This window comes from Phocoena phocoena, chromosome 4, assembly GCF_963924675.1.
Source record: "Phocoena phocoena chromosome 4, mPhoPho1.1, whole genome shotgun sequence".
Lineage (NCBI taxonomy): Eukaryota > Metazoa > Chordata > Mammalia > Artiodactyla > Phocoenidae > Phocoena > Phocoena phocoena.
This window is the reverse complement of record NC_089222.1, coordinates 61780789-61804049: the sequence shown is the minus strand read 5'-3', so window position 1 is coordinate 61804049 and position 23261 is coordinate 61780789. Positions and strand designations below refer to the sequence as shown.

Here is a 23261-nt window from a genome sequence, read left to right as displayed (position 1 = left end):
CCCGACTGCTGGGATGGAGCAGAGTCCAGATGGCCCTGGCCCTAGCACCAACTCATGAACCCTGACCCCAGGCCTGTCTACCGAGGGCCAGCAGAGCCCCTCTTGGAGCCAGGCTGACCAGACTCTGGGCTGCTGGATCCAGCTCCAGACAGGCTGGACTCTGAGTTCTGGACCCCAGGCTGGCTGGACCCTGGGATCCCGATTCCAGGTTCCAAGTGGGGTGGACTTAAGTCCCAGACTCCGGGCTAGGCCTGGGGTCTTCAGGGATGAAGCAGGTAGCTGCCTTCACGGCTGAGCTGGGCCGGGGGTGCCTTCTTGGGACAGGGGCCAGGGCTGGAGTTGGGACTGGATTTGGAGAGGGAGTCGATGTTGGCAGAGTGGGAGTGGCAGGCCCAGCAGAGAATGACCCAGAGCAGCAGCAGCAAGAAGCCTAGGAGGCCGTTGCAGATGATGGCAGTGAGGGCCCCCTGGGAGATGGCTGACCCCATGCCATCCTCAGACAGGCACAGACTGAGAAGCTGCCTCGATGGTAAGGCCCATGTTGAGGCGGGACTCTGGTATAGCCGGCCTTCCAAGGAGGCTGTCCTGTCCACACACTGAATGATTCCCAGGCAGTGAAGATGTTCACCTGCAGTTCCGAGCCTAAGTTGAGCCGGGTGGGAGGTTCCCGGGCAGCGGGATGCTGGGCGCGACTGCTGCTCGGGAGCCTGCGGGTGGGGGGCCGGGCAGTGGGAGGCGGGCTGGGGTGACGTCCCCTCCCCCGGCCCTCCCCGTGGCCGCTCCCCGGGGCGCGCAGTACTATTTTTTTATTATAGAGTTTTTCTGAATCCCTATTCTTCTATCACAGTAGACTTTGTAAGTTCAGTGGTCATACACTTGACTATATGATACTTGGCTACATCCAAAGTATTTGATTTTTTTTTTCCCAGATAAACTGTTATTTTAAATGTAACTCTTAAATTTCTTGAGTGGAAAACAATTGCAAACATGCTAGATTTAAGTATTAAACAATGTATATTGATAACCAAATTTTCTTTTATTTTGGAAAGATGAGTAAGTAGGTGCTTTTTACTGTTTAGATTATAGTAATAATAGTATTTCTAACTTTGGTAATCTTTGATGCAGTTATTAGCTTTCTGTTACAAGAGACAGCATTTCTTTATCTCCCTCCTCCTCTTTCTTCCCTTCTTCCTTTCTCCTTCCCCCCGTTTTTGCTAGAATTATAAATAATCAGGGTATATTCTGTATTTTATACATTTTACATACTTAACCAATATTGAATTTCCTTGAAAATTTGATAATCTCCACATGGTTTTCACGTTTGAGTCCTGAAGATTGTATTGCCTAATCTTATTTAATGACCACTCTAGTTCCTTTTAAATAAGTCTTAAATAGTATGTACTACATTTGAGTGCTGAATCATTGTAGTTGTCATATGTTTTTGCTCTTAGGAAGATACCCACTGGGTTTGTAGTAGAAACAAAGACAACCCATCTGTTATTTCTTCCACCTCAGTTTTCTATCCACCCTCATCCCCTATAAAATAATTCTTTGCTGGCTAGATACCCTTTTTCTCTTCCTTAAGTTGATAGAAATTTAAACCTTTGAGCTGTACTCAGAAAATCAGAACACCTTGCCTGGTGCCCTCTTGTGGCCTGGGAAAAGGGGGTGGGAGTGTTGTAGCTCTCCTAAATAGGCTTGGGAAAAGGGCAGGTCTGTGTAGCCCACTCCAACTTTCCTGTAGGACAGCCTTTGGGACTACAGAATTGAGTACATCCTCCGTAGTAGGAGAACAAGTGTTAAGATTTATTCTAGGCACAGAGAGCTGACAGAAATGGTCAGAGTACATTTTAAGTACAAGAAAGGGGAGGGTACTTATCAGACTTGCAGAAATGGGATTGCTTATTACTACTTGGCCTAGCAGGAACTCAGACTATCACTTCTCTGTGAGGTATCACTCATTAGCCTCTGTGGTGTTGGAAATGGGTAGCTGCAACCCTTTTTCTTAAAAAATATTGATATTGCCCCATGTACTGGAAATTTAAACCAGTTAAAATAGTTTCTATTTGCATAGACATTGATTACATATACTTTTATTTCAAATAAGATACGAAATGGAGTTAAAGAATTCACTTACATAATTCTGTTATTAGTTTTTATGGATAAGACTGTTTTTTAACTTGGTCCCCCCCAATTTTCTAATATTTTGCTTTCCAACAGGAAGTCATTAGTAGAGTGAACAACTCTTTTAGGCTTGCACAAGTGACTTAAGTTGTGTTCTTCCTCCCTCTCTTCAACAAAACTGATTCAAGCTTCAGGGGAGAACACTGGATTTAATACTGTATGGTAAAACCCCCAATAATCCTCATTGTTTTGCTGCCTTTAACTTTTAGGAGAATGGAAAAAGGTTATACAGAGAAGTTATGTCAGGTTTAATTATAAAGTAATTTCCAGGTTGTGGCCTGTAGTTGTTATACTTCTAGGTTAATCTCCAGTACTTTGTACAGCATTATACAGTGGTCAGTGATGATCATAGTGACCCTTAGGTACTTCCCTGTTCTTCAAAGAATTAAAACATATGTCAGTATACTATATCTCTTAGATACTGTATCTCTTATGTATACTATATCTCTTAGAAAAGTATACTAATTTTAAAAATAGCTCTCAGTAACAAAAGTTGAAATCAAAGTGGTTTCCTTTCAGTTAAACAGTATATTAAAATAAGACAGGTATCTTCCTTGGCATTTGATTTCATTGTGGGTTTGTTGCAATTGAATAACATCTTGAGGAGATACTTTTCAAGAGGGAAGACTTCTAGACATTTGAGAGATGTGTCCCATAATAAGATATGAGTTCTCGGGTGTCCAGAAGTGGTAGAGTTATTTGTGAAATAACGGGAGGTTAGTGAATTTACAGTTTCTCAATTTTAATGGAGAACAGAGATTGAGATTTTAATCTGTAATCCTAAGCAATAACATATTTACAGAGAGAGAAGAGTATGGCTGACAGATTAGACTCCAGGGTATAAAAGATAGGGTTGGTTTTCATATTTGATTTTGCATAGTCTTATTTTTACTCTGTGGTAGGTAGAAATATTTATATCTTTGGTAGCCTTTTTCCTGAAAACCTAAAAAGGTTTATAAATATGTACAGCAAGCAGTGTGATTTATGGAAAGATTACTAAGACCCAGATTCATGAGAGCTTTCTGTTCTTGTCCCATTTCTACTAATAATAACCTGGGTGATTTTTTAAAATAAATTCCTTAACCTTTGGGGTCTGTTCTCTCATCTGTACAATCAGGTGGTTGAGGTTTGTGATCTGTCAGTTTGGGCCAGATCAAAAATGCTGGGGTTTTCAGATGTGTTGCTTAAACCACAGAACACTGTATCTATTAATGTATGTCCTTCTCACATGCTTTTTTCCCCTTCATTTGCAATAATAGCTCAGGAAGAACCCAAGTATTTTGCTGAGAGATGGTATTAGGACTTGCGAGAGGGAAGAGTAATACTGGGGAGGCTGAAATTTCACAGGAGACCAGCTTGGGTGAGAGGAGAAAACGAACATGGCCCTTGATACTGGGAGAGAGTGGAGGGCCTAATTGCCTTGCTGCATTTTGCTTAGGGCTTAGATGAGAAATGAATATGTGTCAACACAAGGCCAGTGAGAGAAGGTTATTACAGTAGGCCTGAGGGTTAGAGAGAACGTCTACTAGATTCAGGCTAAGGGAAAGAGATGATTCTTTCAGGGTGAAAAAGAGAGAATTCTGTTAAAAATTACCTTTGTTGGAAGGATGCGGGGGGTGCTTGTTCATATTTTGCTGCTTCTGATTTGACTGAAAATATGAGGAAATTCTATGGATAATTATCTTGGTTCCTGGACATGCGAGGAGAAATGCAGAGTTCTCACATTCTGTTGCTTTCTCACATTGGTAAAAATAGCAAGAAAACAAGGAGGTAGGGTGGGGGTGACGTTGGGAAGAATTGCACCCCATATTCTTTATAATGGGTTTTAGGACTGCAACAAATACCTGTTAATCTCATTTTTCCTCAGGGTCACTTGACTGTTCTGACTGGCTAAATAATGTCACCATTAGTGACATTAGTGGTGGTCTTCCTCACCACTCCTTAAGCATCCCTTAGAGCTTTGTTGCTCGGTTAAGGTTTTGAGAGTAGCTCTCCTTCCCTTCGAGAGCCTTTGTACATGCTCACAGGACCCAATTTTAGGAGAAATGCAGGGTGGGTGAACTTCTGTTGCCTCTGTCCTAGTTTCTTTCCCCAAATGATACCAATTTTGTGTTTTAGATTTTTAAAAAATTTGTCTTTCTGATTAATAGATCGAAAATAAATCTTGAACTAAACATTTTAATATTTTATGAGGAAAAAGTACTGCTAAAAATGATTTAGTCAGCAGTATAGAAATACTTAGTCTTTTGTGATGTTACACAGAGTTTCAGTTGATTTTCTGGTTTCAATAGAACAAGTTGAAATCATCGCAGAAGGATAAAGTTCGTCAGTTTATGATCTTCACACAATCTAGTGAAAAAACAGCAGTAAGTTGTCTGTCTCAAAATGACTGGAAGTTAGATGTTGCAACAGACAATTTTTTCCAAAATCCTGAACTTTATATACGAGAGAGTGTAAAAGGATCATTGGACAGGAAGAAGTTAGAACAACTATACAATAGATACAAAGGTGAGTGTTTGCTTGTGACTTTAAATATTTTGAATGAGGTTTTCCAAATTTACATGCTTCTTGTGAGAAATCAAATGATACAGAGACCATTAATTGGGTGGATACAGAGCTCTTTAGATCTTAGAATTACTTTAAGAAATCTGAAAAATTATTTTCCTCTTTCCACTAAAATTTCTTCTTAGTGTCTTTATTTCCTCCCCCTTTATCCGCCCCTCGCCTTTCCTCCTTTGTGATCCAATTTGAGAATGGGGGCTGGGGGACTAGGTTTTTTCCCTCATTTTCTTATAAAACTCAGCTGAGTGGATTTTAAGAAAACCTGCCTAATAATTTTAATAACCTTTAAATAATTATAAAGTAATATACACTTAAAAAGTTAATGCAGAATAGATTGAATAAAGAAAATGTTAATAGTTTCTCCATCTTTTGCTTATTTATTCTCCTGAGGGAACCAATATTTAATAGCCTGGTGTCCAACTTTCTGTGTCGTTTATGCAGAAATATATATGCAAAAAAAAATTTCAAAATTTTTCCAAAAGTGGGATTATATTTTATGCATAGCTCATGCCCCAAAAATCAAAGGCTGTGCAAATTTTTTATTCCTAGAGATGTTAGCAAATCACATTTGACAACAGTGTATGAGTGCCTCTTTCTTCTTGAATTTAAATTTTTGCTGTCTGAAAAGTAAATATTGATAGTTGGGGGTTTTCTTCTCTAATTTGAACAACAGATGTTTGTATTGTGATTAAAATTGAATTGCAGAGTTTATGTTTTTTTCGATATTCTTTAAGAAGTGATTTCTGTAGTGAAATGAACTTTAAGAAAAAAAGAATTTATGTGTATTATACTGTTTAGAATGCCTCTGTAAAATGTGGCTATGTTCAGTAAAAATCCTTTATCCCTATATAGGAATGTCTGATTTTCTGAATGTGTGTTAAGTATGGAACTTTTTTCATATGAATAAATGAGACTTAAAAATCAGGTGCCTATCTGGATATATATCTTGCTGTTAATTGTAAGAATGCTGTTTTAGGGGCAAAGTGGCTTTAAATATTACAGGGGGAAAATATCTCATAGAGCAGTATTGCTTCATATTTTTGGTCTATTGTGATCATTTAAAAAAATGGAATATAAAGCAATACCTTTCTCAGTTTTCAGGAGTAGCACAGTAAAGTATGGCACTGATTTCATATTGCATTGTTGTTTTTGAAGATCCTCAAGATGAAAATAAAATTGGAATAGATGGTATACAGCAGTTCTGTGATGACCTGGCACTGGATCCGGCCAGCATTAGTGTGTTGATCATCGCGTGGAAGTTCAGAGCAGCAACACAGTGCGAGTTCTCCAAACAGGAGTTCATGGACGGCATGACAGAATTAGGGTGAGTGTATAATTACCGTAGGAAATTAGGTACGTTACTGTGAGAATTACTGTGGAACTGACATTCGTGCCCCCAAACATTGCTATAGATAGAAATGGGCTAATATGCTAGTTCCTTCCCATGTCAAGTTATTTGTGTAGTTAGTACAACCTACTCTATTTGCATTATGCTTTTATCATTTGTTTCTAAGGGAGATTGACTAATGTTAAAATTACTATGCTTTAATATTTTACATGGATAAGTGAAATGAGCAAGTTTTAAGTTATTTCCTAATGTGAGGCTGTGAACTCTGAATTTATAAGCAAACTCCTAGAATTTAAAATCTTGGAAGTTACTAATCACTTTTTGTTCTGCGTAGACCTGGACAACTGATTAGCTAAATGTCTTGGTATAAATAGATTGAAAAGTCACATGTAGCGGTTTTACCTGTGGCCTTTAGTTGTCTGTATTTGATGAAGCTCCAAAAGTATTCAATTTGTGGATCGGTAACAGGCTGCCCTTTCTGTTTTTAGTGGGTGCTTTTGAATGATAATAGCTAAACACTTTTTGAACGTTTATTTTCTTTCAGGAACTATGCTAAATAAGTACTTCACCTACCACTTCACAACAACTTTGTGAGAGAAGTGGTGTTTATATCCGCATTTTAGAGATGAGGAAATGGAGGTACAGAGAAACTAGAGAGGTAGTATTAAAGCCAGGATTTGGGCTCAGGCATTCTGATTCTTGGGCCTGAGGGACATTGTAATCAGTCAGGGTCTAGGCAAGACACACAAACCATACCAGTAATTTGAGCAGGGTAAATTTTAAAAATTGTTTTATTGTGTAAATGGGGTAAAAGAAAACTCTAAGCATAACAAAGGTGGCAGTTGCAAGAAGCTGCCATCACCCCTGGAACGGAGGGAAGGAAACAAGGAAGGAGCCTAGACACTTCAGAGGATCCCCACAAGGCTGAGATTCCGACCGCAGAAAACAGTGCGTAGCTGCTGTAAGAGCACGCTGCTTGCCTTGCCTGCTTCTCTGGTGGAGAAGAAGCTCGCTAGGGGCCACTTGCTGCAGAGCCATGCAAGTTGCCTCCATTGGTGAACACTGCAGGGACCTCCCAACATGCTGAAACCCTTGCTCTCTGCAGAAAACAGACTGGGATAAGAAAAGTTCCTTCGTCCTCTTCCAGCCTTTCATCGCCCTCTCTTGGTAGAACCTAATAGTGAACCAGCTGGCAAGAAAAATGAAGTTTCACAATTTGTAGTCCACTGCAGATAGTCACAAAGTAGGGCAAAGAAGGGTGAGTTTAAAGCCGAGAGACAATAAATTAATAACTGGCCTAGCCACTATGTTCTACAGCCAAAGCCAGCCTTATCCTGAACTTGCTGAAATGTTCTATGCCAGGACAGGTTTCATTAGAACTCTTTATTTTTTTCCATTTAAAAGTGAGTTCATGTAAAATGTAATGAACTTCCAAATCAAAATTTTAATTTACAAACTAATCTGGGAGCTGTTATAAAGAGCATGGAAGGAACATAAAAGCAAAAATGACTTGAAGGAAAAAAAGTGGAATGCTTGGTTTGTGGAATCTATAACAGATCGAAGATTTCTACCTTATGGCTGTTATGTGGAAAGTAGGACTTGGTACTTGGACCCTTTCAGCTCCTTGGAAATTGAATGCTTTGCACATATAAAGTTTAATATTGATTTGAGGTAACTTCAGTTGGAGATGGTTGGAGATGATGTTTATTATGATACTTTGTATATATGAAGAAGTTTTCAAGAGGAATGCTTGTTTCCTCACCTAGTCAAGACACTATGCTTTCAATTTGTTTGGAAGCTAGACATGTGATTTGTTACCATGTAAGGAATATCTGCTAGAGTTTGAACTGATGACTGTAAAGCTGATTACTATACATTCTCATCTGTTCACTACAGCGGACTTCTACAATTTGGGTGTGTTGACAGTCCAGTGAATTACATAATTAAAAGTAATAGCCCATTTCTTTTAAAAATAGTAGTTATTTCTAACATTGAATCACCCCAGATCTTTTCTTCCTCCATCTAACCCCATACTTGTTTATGTAATGTAAAAAGATGAAAATTTTATGGATTTTTAAAGAAGTTCTATGAAATATAAACTGTTGTAGTAATAAATGTTCTTGATATATAGTGAAAAAGTTTATCTTTTATAAACTTAATTTTACAATATAGATGTGACAGCATAGAAAAACTAAAGGCCCAGATACCCAAGATGGAACAAGAATTGAAAGAACCAGGACGATTTAAGGATTTTTACCAGTTTACTTTTAATTTTGCAAAGAATCCAGGACAAAAAGGATTAGGTAAGAACTTTTAAAAATTATATTTGGTGTTTCAGATATATTCAGATACATTGACAGCGTCACGTTTGTAATAGAAAGTTCTGTGTTTTGAGCATAAAGTCATTATCAGTTACTGAAAAATACTGAGAAACAGTGAACTTCTAGTTAATCAGAAAATACCCTGCCTATTCAATAACAGTGTTACCCTGGATACTATATGTGAAACACTGATTTTTTTTTTTTTTTTTTAAGAACTACAATACAGAAAATAGTTGTTAAAATTCCACTGACATAGGTATGTATGTTTGATCGTTTATTTTTCAGAAGATATTATAGGATCTTAGGCTCATAAGTTTTTCACTATGTATCTGTTGAAATAGCATTGTAAGATTTCTGAGTCACAGAATGCCAGATAAATGTATTCTTTTTTGGTGTGAATTATTTGGAAACTATAAGAAAGAATAAAAAAAATGATTGTCATTCATAATCTTATCCAGAAATAGCCACCGTTAACAGTTTAGATCAGTCAGTTTATACTGTAGAAACAACCACACATTTGCTTTGGGGATGGCTAAGGGAAGTGGAGGTAAAAGCTACAGTGTAATTTGCAGATTATTCAGAAAAAGTAGACAGTAGCACATAATGCAAAATAATAAATATGAGTGTGAGGGTTTTAGATAAAAGGAGAAATGAGTAAAAGCAGGAATGGTTGGGAAATGCTTCCTGGGCAAGAAGTGATGAGAACTAAAGGATTTGATATTTGCACAAGGGATGATGAAAAATGTTCCAGGGAGAGGATAGTTATTAACGAAGGTCTAAGACTCAGAAATAAGCTTGGCTTCTTTGTGGAAGAGAGAAAATGATTTGATTTTAGTGGGAATGTTTGTTTGGAGCTTAAATTGGTGAGATAAGCCTTCTTTTAAAAACAGGACAGAAAGGCTTAAATTGGAATTTATGGGCAATGGGGATGCACTGAAGATGATGGTGGCAGTAACAGCCATTTAATGTGGGGTTTTGGTGTGCCTGGCAGTGTGCTAAATACTTTACATACACTGCCTCATTTAGTGTTTAACAACTTTATGAGTTATTCATTCTTTCATTCAGTAATTCACCAGCTGCCATGTGCCAGTCATAGAGTGCTAGACATTTTTTATCCTTATTTGGCAGATGAGGAAACTGAGGCACAGCAAGTTAAATAACTTACCCAAATGATGGAAGTGAGTTTTTGATTTTGAAGATACAGTAGTTGGAGAGGCTAATAGGGGCCTCTTGTACTAATCATTCTTTTTAAAAACATAATTCCTCTGTCATTTTGTTTATTTATTTTTGGCTGTGTTGGGTCTTTGTTTCTGTGTGAGGGCTCTCTCCAGTTGCGGCAAATGGGGGCCACTCTTCATCGCGGTGAGCGGGCCTCTCACTCTGGCGGCCTCTCTTGTTGTGGAGCACAGGCTCCAGACGTGCAGGCTGAGTAATTGTGGCTCACGGGCCTAGTCGCTCCACGGCATGTGGGATCCTCCCAGACCAGGGCTCGAACCCGTGTCCCCTGCATTGGCAGGCAGATTCTCAACCACTGCGCCACCAGGGAAGCCCCTGTACTAGTCATTCTTTATATTTTAGATTAGAAAAAAATCTTTGAGAAAAGGATTATGTAACTAGGAATTAGACTGGAGGAAGTGACTGAAAGCTAGTAGAAAGGATGAATATACAACATTTGTATTTGAGAATTGGCCTAAAGAGTGACTAAATGTGACTGAATTAAGATTTACAAAATACCTATTGAGCAAAATTCGAAATAATGAAGTCTCCTTTCCAATTAATTTAGGTTGCATCTTATTCTTACAGGAAAAGTCTTCATTTTGCAGGCAAAATAAGCTGGGATACCTAGTGTTAGTTTCTCTATCTTGTATCTGTGGCCACAAGTTAACTGGGCTAGTTTTTCTAGTCTCCTCTTTTCTTCCCACAAATAAAAACCAATTAATGGGGGCTTCCCTGGTGGCGCAGTGGTTGAGAGTCCGCCTGCTGATGCAGGGGACACGGGTTCATGCCCCGGTCCGGGAGGATCCCACATGCCACGGAGCGGCTGGGCCCGTGAGCCATGGCCGCTGAGCCTGCGTGTCCGGAGCCTGTGCTCGCAACAGGAGAGGCCACAACAGTGAGAGGCCCGCGTACCGCAAAAAACACACAAGAAAACAATTAACGTCTTTGAACTTACATGTATATACTAAAAGAATTATTTCTTTGTGTTTAGAAATGTAACACAATGTTTTGATACCATTAGAGAAAATGTTTTGAATCTCAAGTGTTGATTTAAAGGGGCTGAACCTATTCCTTAGTTATAACCCTACCCCTTACTAGAGCACAAAATAAATGATGTTTTTGGGTGACTATGTAGTCTTGATATTGAATCTTAGTTTTTATTATATTTGGTGAAGATAAAGCAAAATTAACATTTTTATAGCTGTTCGATATATCAATATGATGGTAAATTGGAATTTTAGATTACAGGAAAAGTTGAGAAAAATATTGTGCTGAAGAATTCGATTTTAAAATTATGTTTTATTCTATTATGTAGTAAGTATTGAGCTTAAGAAAAATGTAACATTGTTTAATGGGTATAGAGTTTCTGTTTTGTAAGACGAAGAGTTCTGGAGATTCATTGTACAACACCGTGAATGTAACTAACACTACTGAACTGTACACTGAAAAATGGTTAAGATGATACATTTTATGTGTATTTAACCACAATTTAGAAGTTGTTTTTAAAAAAGCCCTGAACCATAGAATATACAGCACAGAGTGAGCCCTGATGTAAAATACTGGACTTTAGTTAATAATATTGGCTTATCAGTTATAAGAAATATACCACACTAAAACAGTTTCTTAAAAATAGTGGAAATGGGGGGAAGATGGGGTAAAGGTATATGGGAACTCTGTACTTTCTGCTCAGTTTTTTCATAAACCTAAAACTAAAAAAGTCTTAATTTAAAAAAAAGAAAAAATGTAATAAAAGACAAATCATAATTTCTCTTTTTGTTTTGCATTGGTATTGGGTGTCAGGAAATGTAATGACTTGCTTAGTTGAAGAACTTAATTAAAAAGAAAACAGTTTTCTTGACAGCCTTTCTAAGGGTTCACAGGGCTCTTAAATTATAATATTTGGCAGAAAGGAATTAGGAGATCGTAGGAGAGGAGGTGAGGCCCAAAAAAATTGGCAAAGAGCGACAGTGACAGCACTGCGGTTTATTTATAAATAGCTGTGCTAATTCTAATGAGAGCTGGTGTTTTCCATATTTTCTCATTTTCTATAACCTTATTTCTTGTGACACCAGGATAGGGTACTTCCTCTGTCACCATCTGCTTCAGTCACCTGCCATTTCTGATGGTCTTCTGAATCTTAAATTTGAAAGGAATTTCATAAGTCCTGTGTTAAATCTAACCTATGCAAAGTAGCACCTGTACCTGATGCTCATATGGCTTTTATGTTTGAATATACAGGGCGGGGATTGAACACACATTGTTTTAGAAAGTGGTCCATTCTTATCACAGAATACTCTTCCTTTGTCTTTATAACTTTTACCATTGTTCTTATTTGACCTTTGCTGCAGCACAAAGGAAGTCTAACCATTTTTTTCCTCATTTATCCCTTCTCCTTTTTTTCAGGTCAGCATTCCAAATTTTAACTGTTCTTCATTTGAGAAGACCTTTGTTATTCCGTTGCTGTCACCCCTAGATAACATTCCCAATTTCTCAGTTTCTCTCAAAATAGAGTTCTTAAAGCTGAACATAATACTCCAGAAGGAGGCTATTTAATGTAGAATACTATGGATCTCTTATTTTTTTGCGAGACTGTTCATTCTATTAATTTGTTCAAAAATTACATTTGTTTTTTACAGCCATGGTATTTTTAGGACCGTCCTGAACTTTCTTAAAGTCTGTAGGTTATTTTCTTATGAACTGTTGTGGTTCAGCTAGAATGTTATTACCTGTGCAGTTGATTTAAACATTTTTAACATTACTTGTTAAACATTCATTTAATATTCAGAAATAATTTTATAGAGTGTTTTTAATGTGTATTTTCATTTACGTAATCCCATTTGTTTCTCATAACAGCCCTTGGAGCTAAGTAAAAAACCTCTTTGTCATAAAAATGAGGAAACTCATGGTCAGAGAGCCTGACTTATTAAGGTCACATAACTTCAGAGTTGGTAGAATTGGAACTCAACCTCAGATCTTCTGATTCCACATTTTATATTCTTTTTATTATATTATGTTGTGCTAACTATAGATATCTTTAGGTAAATTAAGACTGTGAATAGGATTTTAAATCCCCATTCATCCTCCCTAGTGAGTTGGCAACATTTTGTTCCCCTTAGGGATGGTTTTTGGATCCAGTCTCAATTCATTTCCATATTCATCTGTCACTCAGTTGATCATCTTTTATGAAACACATTGCCCTTGTTGATTCAGTTTGAAAGAATGACACTGGGATTACCTCTGTTTGCATTTTTAATTTTATTATAAGGGCTTAAGGATTCATTCTGCAAGTATCTCAATTTTAGGTAATACTATTATTAAGACTTGCTTGTGTCTTTTTCTCTGTGTTATTCTTCTGTTTATTCTAACTGCTGTTGTTGCTTCTTGTTACATTATTATTGACTTTGTTCTCTTTCCAATACTGCTTCAGAATCTATAATAATAATTTTTTAAATTATTAAAAATAAACAATAGTAATAGTAAGGACACGTTATTTACCAGGCACTGTTCCAATGTTTTAGGTGTATTCACTCGTTTAATTATTACAACAACCCTGTGAGGGTAGATACTGTTATCTTTTTTTAAAACTGAATTACCAAGAGGTGAACTTAGTTGCCGGAGGCTACTTAATTAGTGGTGGAGTTGAGATTTAAGAAGCTAAACTACTATATTAAACCACTTCTCTCTAGCTGGGCTATTCCTTTGTCACTCAGACATTTCTAACTAAAGGGCAGCTTTCCCCCCTCCTCTCCCCTCCCCTCCCCTCCCCTCCCTTCCCCTCCCCTCCGTGTGTGTGTGTGTGTGTGTGTGTGTGTGTGTGTGTGTGTGTGTGTGTGGCTGTACCATGCGGCTTATGGGATTTTAGTTCCCTGACCAGGGATTGAACCTGGGGCCCTGGCAGTGAGAGTGCTGAATCCTAACCACTGGACCACCAGGGAATTCCCTAAAGGGCAGTTTTTCATATGCTTGTGGCAATTGACATTTTATCCCTGTACAACTTAATCTTATGTGTTTCAGCTCCTAATAATAACTTATTAATCTTTTTGAATATTCCTGTTTCATCCAAAAACATTTATTGGCTGGTTACTCTGAGAGCATAGAGTTAGGAACATCTTAAGTCTGTCTGGGTGAGTTTGCAAAGTCTTCAGAAAGATTATAATTTTTGAGCCTTGAAGAATGAATATATGTTTTCAAAGCCAAAAGAAAAAGAAGCCATCTCTAATGTGGAGAGATTAGCAAGTTCAGTTGCTTAGAGGTGAGAGACATAGCACCTTTAAGAAACTGCAAGTAAGTTCATTTGACTAGAAATGTAGATTTTTTATCTGAAGGCAGTAGGAAATATTGCAGATTTTAAAAAAGTTAATAGACTTTATTTTTTGAACTGCTTTAGATTTACAGCAAAATTGAGCAGAAGGTACAGAGATTTCCCAACTACTCCCTTCCCCCACACTGCATAGCTTCTCCCATTATCAAATCCCCACCAGAATGGTACATTTGTTGCAGTTGTACCTACATTGACACATCATTATCATCCAAAGTTCAACTTCACAGTAGGGTTCACTCTTTTTTTCTTTTTTAAATTTTATTGAAATATAGTTGATGTACAATGTTGTGTTAGTTTCTGGTGTATAGCAAAGTAATTCAGTTTTATATATATATGGGATACATATAAGATTCTTTTCCATTATAGGTTATTATAAGATATTGAGTATAGTTCCCTGTGCTATACAGTAGGTCCTTGTTGGTTCTCTACTCCATATATAGTAGTGTGTATATCTTAATCCCATACTCCTAATTTATCCCTTCCCTAGGGTTCACTGTTAATATTGTACATTCTATGAGTTTGGACAAATGTATAATGATATGTATCCACCATAATAGCTTCATACAGAGAAGTTTCACTCTCCCTAATAAACCTCTGTGCTCTGCCTGTTCATCCTTTCCTCCCTCCTAACCCCTGGCAACCACTGATCTTTTTACTCTCTCCATAGCTTTGCCTTTTCCAGAATGTCATATAGTTGGAATCATGCAGTATGTAGCCTTTGCAGATGGACTTCTTCACTTAATAATATTATTATGCATTTGTTTTCCTCCTTATCTTTTCATGGCTTGAAAGCTCATTTCATTTTGGCACTGAATAATTTTCCTTCATCTGGATGTACCACAGTTTATATATCTGTCTACCTACTAAAGGACATCTTGGTTGCTTCCAAGTTTTGGCAGTTATGACTTCTGTAAACATCCATGTGCAGGTTTCTGTGTGGATGTAAGTTTTCAGTTCATTTGGGAAAATACCCAGGCGTGTGATTGCTGGATCACGTGGTAAGCGTATGTTTAGTTTTGTAAGAAACTGCCAAACTGTTCCAAAGTGGCTGTACTATTTTGCATTCCCACCAGCAATGAATGAGAGCTCCTGTTGCTTCACATCCTCGCCAGCATTTGGTGTTGTCAGTGTTTTGGATTTTGGCCCTTCCAAAAGGTGTGTAGTGGTATCTCATTGTTGTTTTAATCATTGAAGAATTTTAACATGGAAGTGAAACCAAATTTATATGCCTGAAAGGTCCATCTGAAAGCAGTGTGGTCCTTTAAAAGGTGTGGAGGCAGAACTAGAGAAAGAGAAATTGGTTATGAAGCTGTTGCAGTGATTTAGCTAGACATGAAGAGGACCCTAGCATAGGCCCTAGCAAGGGATGGAGAAAAGAGAGAGATTTAAAAGGTGCTTAGAAGCCAAAATGAGAAAGCTTTGATTGAAAGTGTGATGAGGAAGTTAGTCTTAACCCCCATTTGGGGATATTTGGAAATGTGGGGGGGTATTTTTGGTATTGTTATAATGACTGAGGGCTTCTACTGGGATTAGGGGTCTGCTAAATGACCTGCAGTGCATAGGACTTCATTTCCTTACAATGAAAAATTGTGTTTCATTGAGAAATACTGTAGGGTGATGACATTCATTGAGAGAAAAGAAAATGGTAGGTCTATAGTTCAGTTTGAGCCCTGTTGAATTTGAGTTGTTTGTGGATATCCAGTTGAAGATGTCCTTAGGCAACTAGATGTAAGAATCTAGAATATAGAAAGAGCGGTTTCAGATTTAGGACTTGTTAGAGATGGTTTGAGCATATAACTTGAAAAAAGGTAAAGGTTTGAAAAATCTACTGAGAGAAGTAGAGGTGGTTATTGCTGACGTACAGTGTTATAGAACATCAACATTTAATGGACAAATGGAGGAAGAGGAGCAGTAAAAGAAAATAAGGCCAGAGAGGACAGAGGAAAATCAATAGAGTGATACCATTAAAGCTGAGAGAAGCGACAGTTCCATCCAGGAGGTGTACTCAGTTTTGTCAAATACGGCAGAGAGCCAAGTAAATTAAGGACTTAAAGGTTTATTTGGCAACCAGAAGGGCTTGGTGACCCTTCAGAGATTACGTTCAGTGGGGTGAGTGACGGAGGTGGACACTAGTTTATAGAATTAAAATGTGTGGTAGGTGAGGAAATTGGACAATGAATGTAGATTACAAAAAGTTCTTGTAACTACCTGAACTTTCAAACATCATATATGTACACTGCTATTCTTATAAGATTCTTAGGTTAGTATATCAGCTGAGAAATGGGCCTTTATAGGTGTCTCATGGTTTACAGTTATTTGAATATTTCATTGTTTCTCATTTTTATTTTCTAAAAATTAATTGAAAAGGGAAAAAATGCTAACACTAGTAATAAGCTTAGTTCTCATAAGTTTAATGCATTTGAAGTGAAGAAGGATATCATTAAGCATGCTAATAACGGCACATCCTACTATACATGCTAATAAGAGCGATCTTACTGCACTTAAGCCAGACAATTATATGTTTGGTTGGTAAAGAAAAGAATAAAATTAAAGAACCTGGAAGGAATATTTGGTATAGAGCTTTAAAGACTGCAAAGATTGAAAAGGAATTGTGATTAGTTAGGGATTGTTGTCATATTTTTAGTTCTCTTAAAACGTGGGGATCTGAACTTGACTTTCAGACATATTTTCATGAGCACATTAAAAATAAAAGTAGAAGACTCCATGTACTCTCTCAAGATGATCTGTGAAGGGAAGGAGAAAGAGGGTAGCTTGTAAGGGAATGGAGAGATACAAGAAAGATTTATTAAAGATAGGTGATAACTTGAGCGTGTTCCTTTGTGGAGGGGAAAGCTGGAAGACAGGGCAAAGTTGAAGATACAGGGAGAGAAGAAAATTAATCAGTAGACCAGATTCCTTGAAAAGGCAGGATGGCATATTGGATCCATAATAATGGTGTTAGGGGCTTAACCTTGGATGGGAGAAGAGGCACCTTTTCCAAGGAAACTTGTTCATTCAGCAGTTTCTGAATGCCTACTGTGTGTTTCAGTCTGCTAGTCTGGGGATATGTAGTCCCTATCCTTGAAGAGGTTAGGGTCTAGTGAAGATGGGGGATTTTTTGCCTTATGTCCTATATGTTTTTTTTCAGGTAGGATGTGAGCCTTTTTGGAGTCTTTCCTAGTCTTTCATGATTCCTCAGATTATCCAGAGTAGTTTGGAGATCATATCTAAAAGGACTTTTAAGTTACTTGGGGTGTAATTTTTCCTGACCTGGAAATGTAAATTTACTCATAAAAGCTTGACCTAACTACTTTAGTTCTTTGAAAGAGATCATAGTTCTTTCTCTCTGTTGTTATGACGGATATAGTTTTTTGTCATGTAATATTGCTTCTTTATCCTTATCGGCTCCAAAACCAGTTAAATGGTCATTTATATCCTCTTCATCAAACTTTTAAAAAGACAAATCTTAGTTTATTATTAATTTAAAATTTTTAATATTCTTAATGGTCTCCTTGAGGATCAGTCAGCCAACAACTTGGAGCGTGAGATTGGTTAGGATTGTGGGTAGTAATTCTTTGCATTACAGCTTATACGTGTACCTCAGTGATTTACAGCTGGGGGCAGTTTTGCCTCCCAGGGGACCTTTGTGAATATGTGGAGATACTTTTGGTTGTCACCACTGGGGATGGGGCAGAACTGCTACTGGCATCTAGTGGATAGAGGCCAGGGATGCTGCTAGTGCTGTAATGCACAGGACAGCTTCCCACAACAAAAAATTATCTGCCCCAAAATGTCAAAAGTGCTGAGGTCAAGAAATACTGGTGTACATTAATATTTGAATACTTATGAGCTGGTCAAACATGCTTACCTACGTTATCTTATTTAAACTTCAGAAACCCCTTATGAGGTAAGTGATATCCTTCTTGCCCTGAAGGCACCATTCATTTGTGATGGAAGCAGGATACAAAGCTTGGACTTAACTCTATAGGAAATTTTTATTATGTAAGTATTCAGGACACAAGCCTTTTTTTTTTTTTTTTTTTTTTTAAAGGCTATCTTTTGTCTTACCTGGTGTTTTTTTTTTCAGAGACAAATATTCCTGACATTTGAAGTATATAATTTATTTTTAATATTACAGATCTAGAAATGGCCATTGCCTACTGGAATTTAGTGCTTAATGGAAGATTTAAATTCTTAGACTTATGGAATAAATTTTTGTTGGTAAGTTCATATTTTCTGCAGTTTGGTGTTTTCTCTAAACTTTTGCTTTGTTTGAAGATAAATTAACATTTTAAAGCATAACTAACTCATTTCAGAGCATGTAATGGACATAGAATGAAAAATTTGATTTCCAGAATTTTATTACATAGGTTGTTTTGCATTCTTGTATTTGGCATCATCTGGACTGTTTTTTTGAAACTCTTTTTAGTGATTTGGATGCTTCTTTTTTTTTTTTAATAGGAACATCATAAACGATCAATACCGAAAGATACTTGGAATCTTCTTTTAGACTTCAGTACAATGATTGCAGATGACATGTCTAATTATGATGAAGAAGGTAATGAACATTTTGCTCTATCAGTTTTTTGAAAAATTTGTCTTCTTTTATCACACACTCTTGAACTTCTTGTCTACTTCTGTTTTTCTTGGAGTTAATTTCCTTCTTCTGAGCTTTTATTTGTGCTCTTCTGAATGTATGAAATGCCTTCATCCTCTTTACCAATCTGCATTGTTTCCTTAAATACCAATTTTGTGTATTCATGTCTTCCAGAAAGGCATGAGTACTTTTCATCCATGTTTTAGATTTTCAGTTTACTTTAGGAACCTATTCTTTTCTTAATGTACTTTTATAGTACTTGTATATGTATTTTTTGTTGTTGTCTGTTTGTTTTGTCTGTGAACTTGATTGTAAACTCCTTAAGTTTAGTGACCTTGTCCAAATGGAAACAGACTTTAGTTTCCTACTGTAGTACTCTTGGCATTCAGTAAATATTCACTGATTGAATGCTTTTCTGCTGTTTCTTCATGTATGTATAAGGATGATTTTGCCATCCACTATCAGGACATGTGCTTTTGTTTTTCTGGAACTGGCAGTGATTTACATTCGTTTCTTCACGCATACTTACCTAGTTCCCTTTGAGAATTAGCAGGATTTTTTTTTTTGATATTGTTGAATAGGCAGAGGTATTTTTTGAAAAATCTCTAGTAACCTTGGTCTCCTTAAAAGTGTCCTGGAGCTACTTAATGTAACCAAAGATAATGTTATTTCCTTATCTTTGTTTTCATTGTCATGTATTGTCTTCTTTAAGAAGTGAGAAATGACTGATAATTGATAATTGTGCTTTCTGTTAGACCTTACACAAAACTGAAGAACTTCCTGATTTGGAGGTTGGCATAGAGAAGAGGCATGTATAGAGGCATGCATATATGTAATTTAACATCCTTTAGTAATTTATTATCATGAAATAGGTTAGAGTTTGATCCTTGCTGTTAATTTCCTTTGTAAGATTGCCACAAAGTGCAAAAAAAGATTAACTCCAACATACTGTGCTTTCAGCAGCACTGGCAGCATGTCATCATATCAAGGTCAGATTTGACTAAATTACTTCAGTGGCCTGGCTTCAGTGACCTTCAGAAAACCATAATATTAGTTACCAGAAGGGTTATTTTTTTATCATTCAAGGAATTATCAAGTATTGGAATAATAGAGAAGAGAGAAAGGAATACTCTAGGTAGAAACTCTAAAGAGCTAGAAATTTGGAAGTCCTATCAGTGGGAATACTTATAATGACATACTTTAACAATTATGGGGAAGATATTTTAAAAAAATAAAGGATTCTATTAAAATGTTAGCCTTATTTCTGCTTTTCTTTCTTTCTTTTCTCCCATTCCCGTCCCCCACCCCCCCCACCCACAGGAGCATGGCCTGTTCTTATTGATGACTTTGTGGAATTTGCACGCCCTCAAATTGCTGGGACAAAAAGTACAACAGTGTAGCACTAAAGGAACCTTCTAGAATGTACATAGTCTGTACAATAAATACAATGGAAAATTGCACAGTCAATTTCTGCTGGCTGGACTGAACTGAAGATCAATCCTCACAATTCAGACTGAGGGTTGAGACAAAACTTTAAGGATACATCTTGGACCATATCGTATTTCATTCTTCTAATGGTGGTTTGGGCTTGTCTTCTAGTCTGGGCCGCTCTAAACATTTATTATTCCAACATTGTGGATTTCATCTTATATCTGTGGACCATCCTAGTTTATTCTCCCATAAGTCTTAGAAGCTTTATGGTGATTCTTTTGAAGTTTCCATTCTTGCATAAAGCACAATGCTGTCTTCATCAGAAAACAGTTTGGCATAAGAATTAAACATGTGAACATCACAATTTATAAAAACTTCTTAAATATATGCTTTGGGCTAGTTGCAAAGACTATGTGATAGCACTTCCAGTGAGAGTGATATATTTAAGTGCACCAGATCTGGAATGGTGTTTTGGTATGGGGGGATTTTTTTTTTCCTGGCAAATCACATGTATTGTTAACGTGAGTAGAGTATCTGTTGAAAAAAAAGTCAAAATAACCAACGTGAAAAATTTTTAGGGTAACTTGGTGTGCCTACCCAAAATTTTACTGTGTTTTAGACCCTCGATTTCAGAAGGTTCCACAGAACTAGTCTGCACTTATCTTACCCATGTTTATATATAGTTGTCTTACAGGGGGTTTTATTTAGAAAAACATCTGCATAATGTTAGATTCTACTCCTGTTTACATTATGCACTCCATAATTGGATTTCATTATGATTTTGAAACGCTTATATGCCTGTCGAGTAAGTTAAACTATTTAATTTGTTTTGAATGTTTTAGATTGCTACATAATACAATATTCTAAATTTAGGCATGAGGGTTTATTTTTGTTTTTTGGGGCTTTTTGGTCAGCACACTATGGAACACAAATGAAATTCTCTTAATTTATAAGAAGATAGTAGGAATTAAATTTTGAAAATGGTTGTAATGAGCCATAAAGTTCAATTCTTATAATATAGGTACTGCTCTTTCAGACAAATAGTCCATTTTTGATGACTTCTTATTTTGTTGAAGTTGCTTTAACTGCTAATCACTGTGGTTGCCAAATATTTCAGGAGCAAAGATTTTCAAGCAGGCATGCACTTGATGCAAAGTACCAATCTGGCTTCTATTTTCATAAATTATTTAATTTTTACTGTTCTTTGTTTCACTCAGATTAGCTCAGTTTTCACATCAAAGCAGAACTCTGTCTTGTATTTTTTTTTTTTCTTCATTACAAGACCCATGAACTGCTTTCATGCTGAAAATGCTCATTTCTTTGTTCACTTCTTGACCTGTGAAGAAGGGTTTATTGCTTTCTTAAACATTTCTATAAGGCAGGTTAAAAAATGTAAAATTTCTGATATTGGATGACTGGTTTTTAGCAGGAGTAGATTTTGCTTGGTGTATCCAGGCACTCTAAGTTCTAATGTTGAAATTATCAAAGGTATGTACTTCAGAATAGCAGTACATTATAAGGTGTATGCGGAAATGATTTTAAGAAACAATGATATATTAAAACTACTTTTTATTTACGATTTTGAAATTGACTAGAAAGCTTTCCCCATAGATATTAATATTCTAATCATAACTTTAATTCAAGAATATGATTCTATCAAAAGAAAATTTTGAAAATTTCTATTCAGGTTACTGGAATTGGTTATTAAAAAAAGAAAAGAAAAACGAAGAATCCTGCTGCTTTCAGTATTTCCTGATTTCATATTTGTAAATATTAAGAGGAACTTCAATTATGAAAAATTTTTAAAAGATATATATATATAAATGTACTATTTTGTTTCCTGTCTTGAAGATTTTGAGTTATGGTATTGTTTTTGAATTGATTAATTAATTCCGGTATGCTGTGTTTTGAAATGAGATCCGATTAGCTTTTTTCCCCCAATATAAATTGTTTTTCATAAAAGTCTGATATTGATTCGTGGCCTAGTGCCTTGGGTTTTACAGACTTTTCCTTTTAAATGCAAGACCTTTTCAACAAAATAGTGTTTGTCATCAGTTTGGTACTAAACATTTATAATTACTATGTAATTATAAACAGAAAAATACATAGAGCTTTGAATATAATCATGTAGCATAAAAGTTAAGGTTGTTAACTCTATGATGGCATCTTAGAATTAAACAATACTGTTACTAGGGCTGAAAAGAGAAGACTGATTTAATGTGGTGTGGTTATTCTGAGGATACATGTCTGGTTACAGGGAATATTTTGTACTAAAAAATGCTTACACATAATGGCCATGTGTGTGTGAGTGTGTGTGAAAGAGAGAGATTGACAGGTTGAAAGAGGCACACATGCTCACACACACACACACGCACACACACACACACACAACTTGAATTGCTTTAATTCATTAGTGTTTCAGTCTTCATTCTGGTAAACTCCCCATGCTGATTCTTTGTTTTAAACTGAACCACAGGTACAGTTTCCTTTTTGCCAAATGTCAAAACAGGTACACATTTTACAATGTAATGCTTTTTAAATAGTAAAGTGTATAAAATTAGAAGTGCCCACATATAAAAATACTTGAGATCAAGATTATCTTTAGTGACTATCATCTGCATATCTCTGTAAGTTCAATTGTGTTTCTTACATCCCTGTCATATTACCAACAGAGGCAATAAAAGCTTCAGTGAAATTGCCATGACTAAATCTTTTCACATATTATTTCAGTGTAATACTTTTAAAGACTAAAATATACCGGAGAACTTTTCCAGAAAGGATAATTATTTATGGAAAGAGCATTATAATGGCAAGTTTTGGGGAGAAAAGACATGCCAAGTCTTGTTTACTACATTTAAAATGTTTACAACTATACTGGGCTGCTTTATTTAATTAACAGTACTGTAGTTGTGTAATACGGCTTTGTAAGTATGTGTTCTTCATTAGACTTTTAAAAAGTTTTAATGAGAGAAAGAAAACTTAATAAAATAACATGGGAAATCTTTTATATAATATGCTTACTGGGGAATTCTTATTTAAGCAAGGTATACTATTTTTTTTCCTCAGAAAGATTTAAGTGAATGAAGTGTTCATCTATTTTTTATTTGACGATAATCAAGAGGTTTGAGTAGTTGTAGCCAGTTTAATGTGCACTTTGCTTAGATTTTTAAAAACATGTTACAATGAAGACTACGTATTGTAAACCTTCTGTAACTTTTACGTATGAATGACAGAAGAAAGTTAAACCTAATGAAAGAATTTTGGAATAAAAGAAAGTGG

At 36.3% G+C, this 23261-nt stretch overlaps 2 protein-coding genes across 2 annotated transcripts; one reads left to right on the top strand and one right to left on the bottom strand.

Annotated features, from left to right (window-relative positions):
• Positions 1 to 260: 260 nt before the first annotated feature.
• Positions 261 to 488, bottom strand: LOC136122858 (adropin-like). The gene has a single exon (XM_065876978.1). It carries the CDS (start codon positions 486 to 488, stop codon positions 261 to 263), a length of 228 nt encoding a protein of 75 aa, XP_065733050.1.
• A 3993-nt stretch (positions 489 to 4481) lies between these two features.
• On the top strand, positions 4482 to 19951 carry DCUN1D1 (defective in cullin neddylation 1 domain containing 1). The gene is made up of 6 exons (XM_065876276.1): positions 4482 to 4692; positions 5902 to 6070; positions 8267 to 8397; positions 18093 to 18175; positions 18416 to 18512; positions 19872 to 19951. The coding sequence occupies exons 1-6, from the start codon at positions 4518 to 4520 to the stop codon at positions 19949 to 19951; spliced, it is 735 nt and encodes a 244-aa protein (XP_065732348.1). The 5' UTR covers positions 4482 to 4517.
• The last annotated feature ends 3310 nt before the right edge of the window (positions 19952 to 23261 follow it).

Coding starts and splice junctions, on each gene's coding strand:
- LOC136122858 (XM_065876978.1), bottom strand. CDS start 488: ATGGGGTCAGCCATCTCCCAGGGGGCCCTCACTGCCATCATCTGCAAC.
- DCUN1D1 (XM_065876276.1), top strand. CDS start 4,518: ATGATCTTCACACAATCTAGTGAAAAAACAGCAGTAAGTTGTCTGTCT. Junction 4,693..5,901: donor ACTATACAATAGATACAAAG/GTGAGTGTTTGC, acceptor TTGTTTTTGAAG/ATCCTCAAGATGAAAATAAA. Junction 18,513..19,871: donor GTCTAATTATGATGAAGAAG/GTAATGAACATT, acceptor CCCCACCCACAG/GAGCATGGCCTGTTCTTATT.